Source organism: Mustela nivalis (assembly GCF_964662115.1).
Source record: "Mustela nivalis genome assembly, chromosome: Y".
Classification (NCBI taxonomy): Eukaryota; Metazoa; Chordata; class Mammalia; order Carnivora; family Mustelidae; genus Mustela; species Mustela nivalis.
Genome location: NC_139041.1, coordinates 29,233,034 through 29,250,687, shown reverse-complemented (window position 1 = coordinate 29,250,687; position 17,654 = coordinate 29,233,034). Strand labels below are relative to the sequence as shown.

At 37.7% G+C, this 17,654-nt stretch overlaps 1 protein-coding gene across 1 annotated transcript in view; it reads right to left on the bottom strand.

Moving 5' to 3' along the window:
* The window catches only part of LOC309856889 (protein WWC3-like), a 179,895-nt gene that overhangs the window by 41,790 nt on the left and 120,451 nt on the right, over positions 1 to 17,654 (bottom strand). Inside the window, exons 8-11 of the mRNA XM_082718691.1 lie at positions 16,800 to 16,873; positions 14,967 to 15,209; positions 5,216 to 5,305; positions 1,622 to 2,187 (exon numbers count right to left, since the gene is read on the bottom strand). Coding sequence (XP_082574817.1) covers positions 1,622 to 2,187; positions 5,216 to 5,305; positions 14,967 to 15,209; positions 16,800 to 16,873 — 973 coding nt within the window. The remainder of the gene's footprint in view (positions 1 to 1,621; positions 2,188 to 5,215; positions 5,306 to 14,966; positions 15,210 to 16,799; positions 16,874 to 17,654) is intronic.

The window sequence follows — 17,654 nt, the reverse complement described above, 5'->3', positions numbered from 1 at the left end:
CAAACTTAGACTGCACTATTCCTAGACAGACTGGAAAGTTGGAGAAAACTACATGACTTTGGGCATCATAAATGAGATGTAGCATAACACAAACAGTACTAAGATCCTTGGAAAATTTACAAAGCTACAGTGACTCTAGAGTCTAGTTTCCTATGCTCATCGAAGAAAGTGGGAAGTCACCTTGTGTGCATACCTGAAGCTGGTTATCCAACTCACTTCTCTGTGAGTACCCTCCACCATTCATTCACTGAATTAATTGTTGTTGAGTTTATATGGATCCAAGTTAAAGGATATCCTCATACAAGTTTCCACCAAGGGAAATCTTAGCACAAGCAAATAAGTCCCTTTTACCAAGTTTGAACCATTACAAAATCAACCAACAAGTAGAAAGGAAAAATAAGTCAGGATTAGAAATTAAGACAGTTTTCCACTTCCCATCCTCTCTTTTACCTGGTCCAAAGAGGCCCTAACTTTTTTGTTGATTTTCTGAATAATCAGCCTTTGGAGGAAAGGTAGCATGGGGAACAAAAGAAAGAAAAAGACAGAAAGAAGAAAAAATTAGGCAATGAATGAAAATGGAAAAGTGAATCGTTTTTAAAAAAAAGTGAATGAAATTTTCATGTACATATGAATCACAGAAACTGTATAATCATGGATATTGGAGTTATATATGAGGAAAATTTGGGAACATGGAGAGGTAACATAATAATGAAGATGCCAAATAACCAAGGAACCACCTCAGAACATAACTGGCATCCAATTAAATATATAAGTATTAAGAGGGCTGGCTATGGTACATGTAAGTCAAATAAGAATGGTGGTGAATTTAAAGGACCACAAAGATTAACTCTGGGGAGCCTGGGTGACTCAGGTGGTTAAGCATCTGGATCCTAGGATCAAGCCCAGCATGGAGCTCCCTGATCAATGGAGCGTTTCCTTCTCCTTCTGACTTCTTCTCCCTCTCCCGTCTGACTGCCGCTCTCCCTACTCATGCTCTCTCTGTCCAAGAAATAAAATCTTAAAAAAAAAAAAAAAAAAAAAGATTAAATCTGCTGAATAGCAAGGAAGCAGAGATGTGGTTAAAGTCACACAACTAGTAGTTAATTGGGCAGGGATTTGAAGATCACCAGACAAAGTGATTTGAAATAAATTACTAATGTTTACTGTCACATCATTTTAAAATTACACTGTTGTGGGATATTGTATTTGACAGAATTAAGTCCTTGAAAATTCCAAGGAGAAAGGATAAGGAAATAAAACCAAAGGAACCAAAGGAACAAAATTACAACAAAGGAAGTTGTAATTTTTGGTGGGTTACAAGCAAACACTGTGCATGTGATTATTATTTTTTTTAAACAAGTGAGCACACCCTAGAAGACTACTTTGAAAGATTACTCTGCCAGTTTTAATTATCTTTCCACAGAAGGCAGTAAGCAAGCTTGCAGACGCAGAAACATCAACAACAGTACTGTGCAAACTAAACAAGGTTTGGGCCTTCCTAATTGTATCGATAGTCTTAAATTTAAAGTACACAACTGCACGCGATTTCATCCCCAAACCGGAAACCCGAAACCACCATTTCCCCAGCACGAGAAAACCCACAGCACTCCTCAGTACTCACTGGCAGTTGTGAGAACGACGGTCGCTTGGGGTCCTCGCTCGCGAGGTCCTTCCCCATCCCCGGGGAACCCGTGCGGCTGAATGGAAGCTGTGCCCTGCAAGTCTTCACCCCCCAAAGCAGAGGCCTGGGCCCGCAGTCTGTCGAGGGTGCCCAGGCCGGGGACCTCGAAACCGTCCCCCAGTTGGGCGAAGGGCGAGTCGCGCGAGGCGGGGAGGAAGGGCGTGTCCAAGGGCGAGCTCGGGGGAGACAGAGAGGACAGGGAGGAGCGGGAGGACAGGGAGGCCAAGGACTGCGGCGTGTCCAGGGAGCGCCTCTGCTTGTGGAAGGCCGAGGGCACCGGGGGGTCCAAGAAGGGGGCGTCTCGTCCCATGGAGTCGAAGGGAATGAGATCGAAGGGCAGAAGCTGGCCACACTCGGCGTCGGGTTTCTCGTACTGTGGGAGGCCGTAGATGTCGGTGAAGCTGACGGAGCTCAAGGACCCGCGGCTGGAGGCCAGCGAACCCCGGCTGGAGGCCAGGGACCCGCGACTGCTCCCTGAAGACACAGTCAGGGTGCTGGCGGACAGGCTGCAAGGAGAAATAACCTCTATTATAATAACTTTATACAGTGACAGATGGTAACCACATTTATTACAGTGAGCCCTGAATAATGAATAGAATTATCAAATCAGCATGTTTGTCACCTGAAATTAATATAACATTGTGTCCACTATACTAAAAATAAGTAAAACAAATAAAATAAATTAAATATCTGCAAAGTAGAAAAAAGATCTTAAAAAAAAAAAAAAAAGGAAAGAAAAGAAAAGTAGCCTGAAAACCTGTGCTTCACTGAAAAGCACAGCATCTGGTCTCTTCCAAAGGAAAACAAAATCCTGTCTTAACCATTCATTAACTGGATATATCCTGAACCACCAATGATAATTTATAAGGTACTGCCTTAATATTTCCTTTTTTCCTCAGTATTTTAAGGACATCCGATAAATAAGCTTAAAAACCAGGAATTGACTTGCTTTTCTTAATGTGACTAATTCTTCTAATAATCTCTAAAAACACATTGGTTGATTTCTGCATGACAATTTTTGAATTCTCTGATGAATACACATAGTGTAGATAATACACTTTAAAATGTTACCATTTTATTTTCTCCATCATTTTACTTTCTCCATTCTCTTAAAGGAGTGACAATAAAGGCTTTCTCTTTACTTATTTTAAATTGTGAAACTGTTTCTCACAGTAACCTGATCCTACTCTAATTTTCCTTTAGTTAATTCTGTAATCATCATTTAGCATTAATATTACCTATAATAATATCTGAATTCATTAATACTATCGTTAGAGTACAAGATGCTCTAAATTTCAGTAAGAGAGTCTAATAATTTGGACATAAAAGAAAACTACAAGGAATTTGGTGAATCTACAATCCACAGCAAATTCTTTGTTTTGTTTTGTTTTGTTTTGTTTTGTTTTAGTAAACTACCCCCAAAGTGAGGCTTGAGCCCAAGACCACAGGAGCAAGAGTTGCATGCAGAATAATTTCTCCTTGAAATGAGGAAATTCAGGATGAATTCAGGATGAATGCCTGGAGCCATTCTACTAGGTATCTGGATCTCCTTCACCTTGTCAGGGCACAGTGATTTCAATTAAGCAATTTAGCTATAAAACACACACAGACTTCTTTGTAAATTGCTTTTATATTAGGCAGTCACTCCCTGAACTATGAATTGCACCTAAGAATTGCTTGTAACCAAATCTGTTACAGCAAACGTAATGGAATGTCACATCACAAATTAGATTTCCAAAATATTGGCTTTCCTCTGAGATATTCTTTGACACTATTAGTTCCTTTTGCTGTCACTTTTGAGGACATTGGTCAGAACATACACTCCTATGACAAGTGAAGAATAACAATCCTGTGAGTTCATTTAGAAATGAACTTTTTTTTTTAAGATTTTATTTATTTATTTGACAGAGAGAGATCACAAGTAGGCAGAGAGGCAGGCAGAGAGAGAGAAAGAGGAAAGCAGACTCTATGCCCAGCAGAGAGCCCGATGCGGGACTCGATTCCAGGACCCTGGGATCATGACCCGAGCCGAAGGCAGTGGCTTAACCCACTGAGCCACCCAGGTGCCCCAGAAATGTACTTTCTACACTCAAGTCTCACACAGCAACTATAGGATAATGAATGTTTATTGTTTTAAGCTGCTAAACTCTGGGGTATTTTGTTATATCACATAAGTAATACAACTTTCTACTATTTTTAAAATGTTTAAGAATATACCTATTATAGAAAAGACTAATTTCAACAATGTAATTAGTCCTTGTAACTAGGATATAAAACCCCATTTAATTTCATTATACTTAGCACTTTTTGATCAACTGTGCTTTCTTTTTTAAGAAAATAGCTGATTTGGGGCGCCTGGGTGGCTCAGTGGGTTAAGCCACTGCCTTCGGCTCAGGTCATGATCTCAGGGTCCTGGGATCAAGTCCTGCATCGGGCTCTCTGCTGGGCATAGAGTCTGCTTTCCTCTTTCTCTCTCTCTGCCTGCCTCTCTGCCTACTTGTGATCTTTCTCTGTCAAATAAATAAATAAAATCTTTAGGAAAAAAAAAAAAGAAAAGAAAATAGCTGATTTATGAATGAATCCACCAAACCATATTGTGCTTCAGGAAAATATTAAAGTTCTAGTCTGGTACCAAAATATACTAATTGCCAATAAAATGCTGAATAGCATCTCTTCCCTATCAAAATTATTTGTGAAAATGTTTGTTACTCAGCAATTTGTAATAAAACTGAAAAAAAACTGAAGACATCACTGAACTGGGAAAAACAGAAGCCATCCTTTCCGTGCTGTTGCCTAATTCCACAAAAATTCCCTAACTCCCTATTGTAAAAACACACTAATGTTTACTAATTTCCTTATATTAATTTGACTTTAGGGTCTATGACACAAAAAATAAAATGATTAGCACATAGCACATTTGCAATTATAGCAATTGGTTAAATGAAGAACTCTGAACTATTACTGCCTAAGTTGAATTACTGACTCAAATGTATGCTAGCTAAGAACATTTAGCCATTATTTAAAATCTGGAGATCCTATTCTCTCACTTATGCCTGGAATAATAACAGTTCCTATCTCTTTGCATTGTTAGTGGAGTATATTCATATATATATATAAAGCTCTTAATGTGCCTCATAATACAGTTTTTGAAAATGTGGATGATAATGGTGCATCCAAACCCTACCTATACTTAAAATACTCATATCATCTTCTAAAATGAAAAATTAAAAAGTACCTATGCATATATTTAGATATAGTCATACTTCTTTAGCTGTAACCTAAATAATAAAAACCTTTAGGTAAATTTGACTTCAAATTTATTATTGTAAAGCCAAATTCAATTCATATTTCTTTAATTATATAGTAAGTTTGTCCTAAAAATATAATATATCCACTTTGGTATTTTGTGTTCATACTACTTCAGTTTCCAAGTTATGGTAGAATAAAATCTAAACTAAAGACAATCGTGAATTTCATAGACTTGTTTTTATAACAGTGTAATTAAATACACCTTTCTCTTTAAAAGTAATCTACCTTTTTAACTGAGACTGGAGATAAGATGTTAAGCGGGTAGCCTCTTCTAGCTGCATAAGTAGACATTTTTTTTTTTCCTGAAGTAGAATCCTGTAGGTAAGAAAACAGTCAATCAGTGGATTTCAAAGGTAGTGAGTAAATTTTTCCATAAAAAGAAATTCAACTATAAATTCCCCCAAAGTGATCAGGTTTGAGTGATTATTAACTCTAAAAGAATGTATAGGTCATAAACAGATTGTTTATGTCGTGTTTGAGACTATATCCCTATAATCCTGAACAGTGATGTCTGATCTACTGTGTAAGATGTTTGGGTGGGCAAATGGCTGGATAGAGGGATAAATAGGTTAATTAATACATTAATGGTAAGTGGATGAAGGTACAGTGGGTAGACAGAGGTGGACAGAGACATGGATAAGAACCTAAAAGATGAGTTCAAATGGAGAACATGTATAAATCTACTAAATCGACTGAAAATCAGAGCAAATCTGATTTTCTCATCTTCGCTCTTGTCCAGGCAAAAATAAATGCAATTCTAATACCAAAAATCAAAAGAATTTTAAAAACCACAATCAAATAAAACAAAATAGCAACTATGCCTATCTCCTAGGGCATGAATTTAGAGGTAATTTTTTCTTTTTCCTTTTTTCACTTGGTAATTCTATAGAATGATACCCCTCCATACACACCCTCTAGAAAATGCACTGCCTAAGGTCCAGCACATATAGGCACTCAACAAATAATTGCTGAATAGCACAGAATTAATAAATACTCTGGCCTTTACATAAAACATTCATTATTCAAAATGATGATATTTTGAATATGGTCAGTGTTAAGAATCCTTAAAACAGTAGCTTTCTCCATCCCCAACAACAGGAAACCAGAAGGAGAACTTTGGCAGGAGACAGTTTCAAAAAGTATTGGCTATATCTGATATGCAAACTAATACACGACCAATTTAGAAAATGGAAGACTGAGACCACGGAAAACTCTTTTAAAAGCAATAACAAACATAAATTCTATCATGTCCTTGTTTCTCTTGGATGCAAACAGAATTTCAAAATGTATCTGTGTAAAACTCCTCTGTTACAAAAATGAGTCCTGAAGGGACCACAGTATTTTCTGGCTGGTAAAACACCTTTTAAAGAAGAGCCAGTACATGACAATTTTAAATTTGAATAGCATATATTAAAACAGTGGTTTTCAAAGTGTGATCCAAGGACAATACTTGGATCCTGAAAATTACTTCAGGCACATAGCAAGGCTCGTCTTCTCAACAACATGTCTGTATAAGGTCAGATTTTCTTCATATGTTAATCATAATGATACATCATAACATTTTCTCAGGAACTGTCTTCTGGTAAGTCATACACTAAATACAAACTGTAGAACAACACCACTCTTCTTAAAATGCTTTTTAGAAAACAACTATTATTCACAGGTTTCTAAGTTCCCTATGTTTAACATATAAGGAGGATGTTTTAAACCTCTTGTTTTTTATTAAATATTTTTTTTAATTTCTCAGTCTAATTTCTGATATAGTAATTATTATCAGAGAAGATACACATAAAAGCCTTTAAGGATCAGGGTGTCTGGGTGGCTCAGTGGGTTAAGCCACTGCCTTCAGCTCAGGTCATGATCTCAGGGACCTGGGATCGAGCCTGGCACTGAGAGCTCTGCTGAGGAGGAAGCCTACTTCCTCTCTCTTTGTGCCTGCCTCTCTGCCTACTTGTGATCTCTGTCTTTCAAGTAAGTAAAAAATCTTTCAAGTAAGTAAAAAAATAAATTATATAATATAATTATAAATTATATAATTATAACAGTAAATTATACCAAATAAAGGCTTTAGAGAATCCATTTACCCATAATATTTCCATTTACCTGTAATATTTTAAAATTTAGAGGAAGAATTATTAGTAATTTATTGTTTCCACAAAATAAAAAATAGCTTTTAAAAGCCAGCTCTGAAGTAATAGTGAGTTTTTATGTCATACCATATAAGATACATGTTACAAAAGTACACAATTATAATTATCTGGTTCAAGATGGTCACTTACGAAGATCCTGTATATACTACCTGTTGTACAAATATCAAGTCTACACCTATATATGGAACAATATATTCTGAAAAAAAAAAACCTTAAAACTAGGGGGCAAGCTGTTCATATTGAGCAAACAAGAGGGAAACATCAAACTAGGTAGGAGAGGCTGAGACACAATTTGATAATAAACCCTACCTCCCTTTGTACACAGACCCACAATAAGGAAGGAACCCAAATCCCAGAGTATCTTCTCAAGGATTGTACTTCACATCAGGGACCTAAATTGTAAGATGTATATGTGAGAGATGAGCCCCCAAAACATCTCTTTGGAAACCAGCGGGGTTTATGAGTCCTGTGGGGGCTGAGGAATGGCACTTAAAAAAAGTTCACACACAGACTCATCTTCCCCCTCGTCCCACAGAAGCAGCCTTTGAAAAATGTCCAGACTCATTTGTTAATTTTAAAGAGTTGGTATGAGGGTCAGGGACCTGCTGGATTACTATGTAGAAAGGAGGCTATGCCCTCTGCTTTCCCGGCTGCCTCTGTTACCTCTGCCTTCCTGTGTTACCATGTTCCCTCTGCCTTGCTTAAAGTAGGAATGAAATGGAGAGAAAGGACAGCTTTTTTTTTTTCCTTTATCTGTGTTTTTACATTATTTTTAAATTTCTTTTTTTTTTCTTTTAATTTTTTCCCCTCTTCCTTTATTCATTTTTCAGTAGTTTCCATCTTTGTACTTTTTGCTGCCAGGCTACACAGCAGTAAGTATCTCCCAGGGGGAAGCTTTTACATGAGTCTGGTGACCCAGCTTTTGTGGTGGCCTCCTAGGGGACGACCCATTGCTGTCTGGCTCTTCAGGCTGAGGAAATTGATCTGCTGGATCCCACAGGGCTGTAACAAGCAGAGACAATTCTTCACTGACTACTATCTCCAGGGCAGACTAAAACATATCTTCAGTCTTTCTGAGAAACTTTATCATCACAGCTGCAGTCTGAGGGGCAGTCTTCTAATAGACACGCCTATATAGGCAGACTGTAAACATTTCTAGAGACCTTGAAGATGTGTCCCAAAGTACACAGATCTCCCTCTCCCACTCCAGAGTCCCAGTCTCTCTCAGAGAGGAGCTCTTACATGTGTCTGTTGCCTACAGGACATCTCTTGAATGCCTTGTCCAGTGGCCAGTGAGTCTTGTGCTCCTGGATCCCATAGGGCTGTAACAATCAGAGAGACAGTCCTTGGCTAGAACTGAAACATAGCATCAAGTCTTGCAAAAAATGTTCATTTGCTTGTCCTGAAACATTGGCTCAAGGGGCAGGCTTCCTGTTTCTAGGGCCCTATGTAGTTTCTCTCTTAGAGGCCAGAGTATGCCATTGTTGTTCTCTTCCACTGCTTCACTATAGCTAACAGTATCTCTCAGAAAGGAGATTGTTTGCTCATCTGGAATCTTGATTTTTATGACTTTAACCCAGGAGCACCTCCAGATCTCCTGTTTTGACAGGCAGCCTGCCTTATGCTTCTGGTCCTACAGAACTCCATATATTTACATATTTTAAGATGTGTTATTGGGGCCTGGCTTCCAGTCAGCACAAACCTTAGTGATCTTTGAGATCTGTGTACTTTGGGACACTGGCAGGTCTTGGTACACTGAACAACCTTGAGTTTATGAAGGGACAGTAGGCCATTGGACAATCAGGAAGGTCTGACAGACAACCAAGTTGTAGGGCATTGCTGAATTCTGCTGTTCATGCTACACAAAACATTCCTTCAAGACTGGGAGGGGTGGCCACTTCATCTACTGCATAGACACTGTGAAAGAGAGTCAAGAAAAATGAAACTGAGGAATATGTTCCAAAGGAAAGAGCAAGATAAGAAACCATAATGAAACAGAATAAGCAGTTTATCTGATAAAGAGTTCAAAGTGATGACTGTCAGGAAGATGCTCACTGAACCTGGGAAATGAGTGGTTGAAAACAGTGAGAACCTCAACAAAGAGATAGAATATATAAGAAAGAGCCAAAGAGAAAAAGAATGCAATAACTGAACTGAAAAATACACTACAGGGGTTTAACAGCAGACTAGGTGAGATAGAAGAGTCAGTGAACTCTGCAGCAAGAACAGTGATCTCACACAATCAGAGCAGCAAAAAGAAAAACTAGAAGAAAAAAAAAGATGAAGACAGCTGAGGGGACTTAGGGGACAACATGAAGGGGATTAACATTTTGCGTTATAAGGTCTGAGTTGGAGAACAAAGAAGGACGAAAAAAATTTGTTTAGAAAAGGATAGGTGAAAACTTCCTGAACTGGAGAAGGAAACAGACCTTGAGATCCAGGAAGCACAGTTCCAAAGAAGATGCACCCAAAGACATCCACACCAAGACATGTTGTACTTAAAATGTTAAAAGCTAAAGACTGGGATTATTAAAAGAGCAAGAGAAAACAAACAAAAAGGCCAAAAACCTTATATACATAGGTATCCTATCAGACCATCAGCAGATTTTTTAGAATTTTGCAAGCCAGAAGGGAGTAACACGATATATTATTCAAAGTTCTGAAAGGAAAACAAACAAAACAAAACTTCTAACTAACCAAGAACACCTACCTGGATAAGGATTTACTCAGAATTGAAGGAAACGTAAAGAATCCTCCAGATAGGCAAAGGCTTAAAGGAGTTTATCGTGACTAAACTAGCTTTATGTGAAATGTTAAAGGGACTTCTTCAAGCTGAAAAGAAAGGGCACTAAACGCACAAATAAGGGTACTATAAACCTATCACTGTACTGCAATAAAAGTATAGGCTAGGATGCCTGGGTGGCTCAGTGGTTTAAAGCCTCTGCCTTCAGCTCAGGTCATTAACATCAATCAGACGTTCTGCTCAGCAGGGAGCGTGCTTCTGTCTGTCTCTCTGCCTACTTTTGATCTCTCTCTCTGTCAAATAAATAGAATTTTAATGAAATTTTAAAAAAACATAGGCTACTATAAATTGCCTAGTATAAATTGCCCAGGTAAAGATTAAAGACTAAAACAGCAGTGGGTTAATCATATAAAGCTAATATAGAGTTTAAAAGAGAAAAGTAGTAAAAAAAAAAAAAAACTATACAATAAAATTACTGAGAGGATAGATATGATCAAAAGATGAAAAATGTGACACAAAAATAAATGCAGAATTAAAATGTAGAGCTTTAAAATATATTCAGTATTACGTTGTGATCAATTTAAAATAGGTTATTATAAGTTGTTATATGTAAACTTTATGGTAACCACAATGTATATATACCTACAATAGGTAGATAAAAGATAATGAATCTAATACTACTACTAATGCCTTTTGCTAGAAAATGCAGGGACTTTGAGATAATTAGGCTAAGTGAAATAAGTCAGGAAAAGACAAACACAGTATTATCATATTCGTAGAATCTAAAATCAAATGAGCGAACAAAAAGACCAAGTTCACAGATTTAAAAAGTAGATTGGTATGGCTGGCAACAGGATGAGCAAAGTGGATGAAAGGGGCCAAAATTGTACAAAGCTACAGTTATAAAATAAATAAGTCATGGTTATGTAATACTGCAGATGGCTATTATAGTTAACAGAACTGAACTACATATTTGAAACTTGCTAACAGAATAGATCTTAAAATTTCTCATCAGAAGAGTAAATGCTTTTGTAACCATGTGAGTAGCATGTTAATTAGACTTAATGTTGGTGATCATTTTATAATATGTACAAATATGAAATCATTATGTTGTACACCTGAAGCTAATATAATGTCATGTCAATATACCCCAACTATAAAATATTTAAAATTTTTGAGAAACACATTATCATTGAGAATTTACAGTAATGTCTATCACTCTGTATTTTATTACTCTTCCATTGACCTTAATTCCCATTTTACAGATAAGCAAATTGATACTCAGCAAGTAAAAGTAACTTGCTATGAACGTTACATCTGTCAAGTTAACTTGAACTCATAGCCACGTATATTACCAGCCACTGCATTACATACCTCCTCTGGTAAAATTCTGTTGCTTACATGTGGGATTCCTTTAATAATGAGACATTTTCCAGATTTTATTCTGTACTTATGTTCCTACTTAAGGCTTTCAAGAAAAATATCCTCAAAAATCCTATCTTTAAAGTAGAATAAAGGGGGCAGCTGGAAAGAAGAAGGACTCCAAACTATTCCTATCACTGGATTTCTGAACCAATATTTTTTTAAAGATTTTATTTATTTATTGGAGGTGGAGGAGGTGGTGGAGGAGGAGGAAGGGAGAGAGGGACAACCAGGTTTCCCTCTAACTGTGGACCCCACACAGGCTTAATTCCAGGACCCTGAGCTCAACACCTCAGTCTAAACCAAGGTCAGACACTTAACCAACTGAACCACACCCAGGAACCCCTGAAAAGTTTGAGACAACTCTCTGTATTATAGCTTCACAACCGGTGAGACAGTATTAATTTACGAAAATACAGCCATAGAGTAAATAACCAGCATCAAAATGTTATTTGTTACAGGGAATTTACTTAATCCCGGTATAACTATTTTTTTATTAACACTTTTGTATATAAACCTATCCAACCTATTCTATTGTCCGAAGTTGCAAGTTAACAGATTCTAAACGGAGTTCTAATTAAATGGGCTCTACTCTTGAGTCCAGGGTAGGATTTTCAATCCCTATTAGGAAATTCATGCTTTTACTCCATCTCTCTCCATTATATATACATGTACATGTTTATGTATGTGTGGTATTTCTGTATACATTCACATCTGTATTTGCAGCAAAACTGTAAATTGTCTTTGTGTTCAGATTTTCAGATTATTTTACCACTACTGAAACAAGTTTTAGAAGACATTACCCATTGTATGTACATGTCACACATATCACTCTACTGAGCAGGTGCACTTCAGAAAGAGAGAGACATCTAAACCATGAGAGACTGTGCACTCTGAAAAACAAACTGAGGATTTCAGAGGGGAGGAGAGTGGAGGCTGGGTGAGCCTGGTGGTGGGTATTAAGGAGGACACATACTGCATGGAGTACTGGGTGTGATGCATAAAAAATGAATCTTAAAACCCTGAAAAAAATAAAATAAAATAAAATTTCAAAAAAATATATGCTAGTTGGGTGGCGCCTGGGTGACTCAGTGAGTTAAGCCGCTGCCTTCGACTCAGGTCGTGATCTCAGGGTCCTGGGATCAAGCCCCGCATCGGACTCTCTGCTCAGCAGGGAGCCTGCTTCCTCCTCTCTCTCTCTCTCTCTCTCTCTGCCTGCCTCTCTACCTGCTTCTGGTCTCTCTTTGTCAAATAAATAAATAAAATCTTAAAAAAAAAAATGCTACTTGGGATGCCTGGGTGGCTCAGTTGGTTGGACGACTGCCTTCTGCTCAGGTCATGATCCCAGAGTTCCCAGATAGAGTCCCGCATAGGGCTCTCCGCTCCACAGGGAGTCTGCTTCTCCCTCTGACCTTCTCCTCGCTCATGCTCTCTCTCACTGTCTCTCTATCAAATAAATAAATAAAATCTTTAAAAAAATAAAAATAAACAATAAAAAATATGCTAGTTAATCTAAAAATTGTAGGGTTAAAATAAATTCATTACATAGTATCAGTGGGAAGTATCACATTGAGTCAGTCCACCCATTAAGAGAGATAAAAAAGAGATTAAAAAAGATAATAAGATAAAAAAGAGCTTTAAAAAGATAAAAAAGAGATAAAAAGCTTTAAGAGATAAAAATTATTTGAAATATAAGCCATTACATTAAATAAACTTTAAAAATGTACATTTGCAAGTATATGCTTATATATACACATATATGTATATATACATATATACACATATATGCATACACTTATATATACATATATACATATGTATATATATACATACATATAAACATATATACAAATGTGTGTGTATATGTATACACATATGCAAGTACATATATAGATAGACTATAACTAGTTCACTCTTCTATTAAAACTAAAAATCTTAGGGGTGCCTGGCTGGCTCAGTGGGTTAAGCCTCTGCCTTCAGGTCATGATCTCAGGGTCCTGGGATAGAGTCCCGAATCGGACTCTCTGCTCAGCAGGGAGCCTGCTTCCTCCTCTCTCTCTCTCTGCCTGCCTCTCTGCCTACTTGTGATCTCTGTCTGTCAAATAAATAAATAAATAATCTTTAAAAAATAAATAAATAAATGAATGAATAAATAAATAAAAAAATAGAAATCTTAAATATTTGCTGCACTTCTTTACAGATTTTTTTTCAGCAAAACGTGAAAAGATAAAATTTAATGGCAGAAGAGTGCCCAGCCAGGTTTGAAGCATAGATATAGACAAATTCATGTCCCTGTTTGAAAGAGGGAACACTTCCAAAAATATTAAGAATCACTGGTATGAAAAGGAATATTTTAAAACGTAACAGATTAAGAACACAAAGCCTGGGGCACCTGGGTGGCTCAGTGGGTTAAAGCCTCTGCCTTTAGCTCAGGTCATGATCCCAGGGTCCTGGGATCGAGCCCCACGTCCGGCTCTCTGCTCCGCAGGGAATCTGCTTTCTCCCCTCTCTCTGCCTGCCTCTCTGCCTACTTGTGATTTCTTTCTGTGTGTCAAATAAATAAAATATTAAAAAAAAGAAAAAGAAAAGAACACAAAGTCTAATATACTGTTTTTATTTACCTTAAATAGTATAATTAAAAAGATGTGTTTAAATTGCAACTGAAAGCAAAAAGTACTTCAAAGTTTAAGAAATTTCTTTTTGATAGGTTTTGGCATTTTCATAATCAGCCTAATGATAGCTGACTTTGGGGAATATTGTGTAGGATAAACTCTCAGAGTAGAGCTCTGGAGTTTTGTTTTGAATATCAGCATCTCATATAAATGCCAGCAACAACCTAACATGAATATCATACCAAAAACAACAATAACAAGAACAACAACAAAACACCCAAAAAACAAAAAACAGATGTCATTAAGTCTTAACAGATCTCGAAAGACAACCCAGAGTATTGTTCTTTACCTGGTTGACATTCTCACATTTCTGGGAGATGTGAACTCTTTCTAGTATCACTAGTTCCCAGCAACAGAAAGCTTGTGGACTGTCATCTGCCAGTGGCCAAGTGCAGGACAAGGATTTATATGTCTGAGTCCAACTTTGCACCTGACAATGAGGACACTGAAGTGGAGATATGCAAAAACTGAGGCTACCAAGCAACCGGCAAGATCTCATCCCTAAGACGCCTGTATTAGTCCACTTTCTTGTGGCTACCATGCAGATCTCTCTAATACCCCTCAGTCTATCCCCAGGGAATACCTCCGACCTTAGGGCCCCATACTTTCTATACTCAAGCACACATCAAAAGAATGGAGGTGCACATTGAAACAAGTCTGCCTCCACCAGGCAGAGAATATCATAAGTATAGGAGCTCTCTATATCAGGAAGGAGTAGGGATTCCCATCTTCCCTCATTCAAACCTCTCCTGCTTCTGAAAAAGTGGGACCGTCAGAGCCCCACAAAGAAGGGAAGGCATATGTTCCCTTCACATTTGGCCTTCTCTATACATGGCAAGGAAATATGCCAGGTAATGGATACTCTGAGTAAAAATATTATTCAAGACCAAGCTCAAATTTTGTGTAAATTATCTGACTTAGCTTTTCTGGTTGGTTCTTTCCTGGAAGTTCAGTCCCTCCCACTCCCGAAACCTCGCAAGGCCGCCCACCTTTCCGTGGCGCCCTGCACGGACGTGGCCCGGGCGCGCTGGATCTCCTCCTCCAGGCGCCTCCTCTCCGCCTCCAGCCGCGCCACGTCTTCCGCCGGCCTCCTCTGCTGGACGATGAGCTGCAGCTCCTGGAGCAGGGCTTCCTTCTCCTTGATGAGCTGCAACCGGTCCCTGTCGGCCTCCGCCAGGCCGGGCCACGACTCCTTCTCAAGCTGGGCCAGCTGCTGCTGAATCATTGAGACTCTGCAAGAGATAGACATGAAAATTCAAACAATCATATTCAGAATACATAGTAAAAATCTTCAATTAAGTATTAGGAATCTGAATTCGGTAATAGTATAGAAAGAACTACACAGCAACCACCGAATTTATCCCAAGTGTGCAAGGCAGGTTTAATATTAGAAAATTAATGGAATCCATCATACCACCAAACTGAAAGTAAGTATCATATGATTATATCCATAGACACAAAAAAACTGACAAAATTCAATCCACTTTTAATTTTCATAAAACTGTCATTAAACTAGGGATAGAGGGAAACTTCCTCTATTTGATAAAGAATATTTACCAAAAAGGTTGGAAAAAAAGCTACTACAACCCAGCAATCTCACTACTGGGTACCCTAAAGATACAAACGTAGTGATCCGAAGGGGCACGTGCACCCGAATGTTTCCAGCAGCAATGTCCACAATAGCCAAACTATGGAAAGAGCCTAGATGCCCATCAACCTATGAATCGATAAAGAAGAGGTGGAATACTATGCAGCCATCAAAAGATGAAATCTTGCCATTTGCAATGGTGTGGATGGAATAGAGGGTATTATGCTGAGTGAAATAACTCAATCACACAATTCCTCTCTGATACAAGGAATTTGAGAAACAAAGCAGAAGATCATAGGGGAAGAGAGGAAAACATAAAAGAAGATGAAACCCAGAGACAGAGAAAACAAGCTGAGGGTTGCTGGAGGGGAAATGCGGTGCAGTGATTTGATAAGTGAGTGATGGGAATAATGGAGGGCATGTGATATAATGAGCACTGGATGTTATAAAAGACTGATGAATCACTAAGCTCTACCTCTGAAACCATTAATACATTATATGTTAAATAATCGAATTTAAATTTTAAAACATGGAAAACAATAAACAGTTTAAAAATAATAATGTTTAAGAATATAAGTAGGTAAATTCCCTTAAAAAAAAGGAATAAGACAGTAAATGTAATGTGATAATATTAAGAATAAGGGGTCTTAAGCAAACTTATCCATATCCCTCTGGTGGGTTCAGAATTCCCTTTCCATCCCTACCTTCTCTCCTTCTTCCAAGAATCTCTCCTGGAAGGATTGTTCAGTCCTTCAGACCAGTTTATATTAAACTAGTTTTTCTTTTATATATGTGGCTCAACAGTTTAATGGAAAAACCCACACAAATATTTTTGTTTAGAAGACATTTTAAATACTAGGTCAGAAGAGATGGCAGGAGATCTTGTTTCATTTTGTTAGAATTATTTGTACACAAGAGAATGTGAAAAATCTCTATGTATGCATGCTATAGTAAATTGTACACTATCTCAATGAATACATAATAATAATGATATTCTACTATCAAGTAACAAATGTGAAAAAGACAACTCGTTTTAGGTGTATAGGATATAGGACAGTAGGCAGAGAGGAAGGCTGAGAGAGACAAGGGAAAGCAAGCTTCCCAGTGAGCAGAGATCCTGATGCAGGGCTCTAACCCAAGACCCTGAGATCATGACCTGAGCCAAAGGAAGACGCTTTAACCCACTGATCCAGGCACTCCCAGAGGCAAAAAATTTTTAATGTAAGATACTTACCTCTTTCTGGCTTCCTCATATTGCCAATTAAGTCTGATTTGATCTACAAGATTTGTTTTGTCATCACTGGCAAACTTTCAGGAATAGAAGGAATAATGAAAAAACAAGTTAGAAAGAAATCTTAAAATAATAAATTCAGCTAAATTTTTAGAAATAATTTAAAATATTCTTTTTATTTATCTTTCAGTTTCAATTTTTGAATGCTATGGAAGAAAAAGCACTCAGTTTTATCCGTTAAAATCTCTGAGCAGAGGGTATGGAATAAGAGTTTTGTTTTACCTACAAGGTTGGATTTTTTTCTCCAGTGGAATATATTCCTCTATTTTGGTATTCCATAAAACAACAATTGAGTTTGAAAAGAAAGGAAATAACTTACTAAAAGTTGATACCATAAAAGCAGCATACCATAGAATCCTTATTTTGGGGCGCCTGGGTGGCTCAGTGGGTTAAGCCTCTGCCTTCGGCCCAGGTCATGATCCCAGGGTCCTGGGATCGAGCCCCACATCGGGCTCTCTCCTTGGCGGGGAGCCTGCTTCTCCCTCTCTCTCTGCCTGCCTCTCTGCCTACTTGTGACCTCTCTGTCTCTCTCTGTCAAATAAACAAATAAAATCTTTAAAAAAAAAAAAAAGAATCCTTATTTTGCATGCTATACTAAATTGTACACTATCTCAATGAATACATAATAATGATATTCTACTATCAAGTAACAAATGTGAAAAAGACAACTCGTTTTAGGTGTATAGGATATAGGACTCCTTCCCTATCTCATGCACACAAAAGAACAAAAGATTAAAAAGAAGGGAGAAAAAATTACCCAAAACCCAGGTATTGGAAATTGAGATTAATTCACTGAGT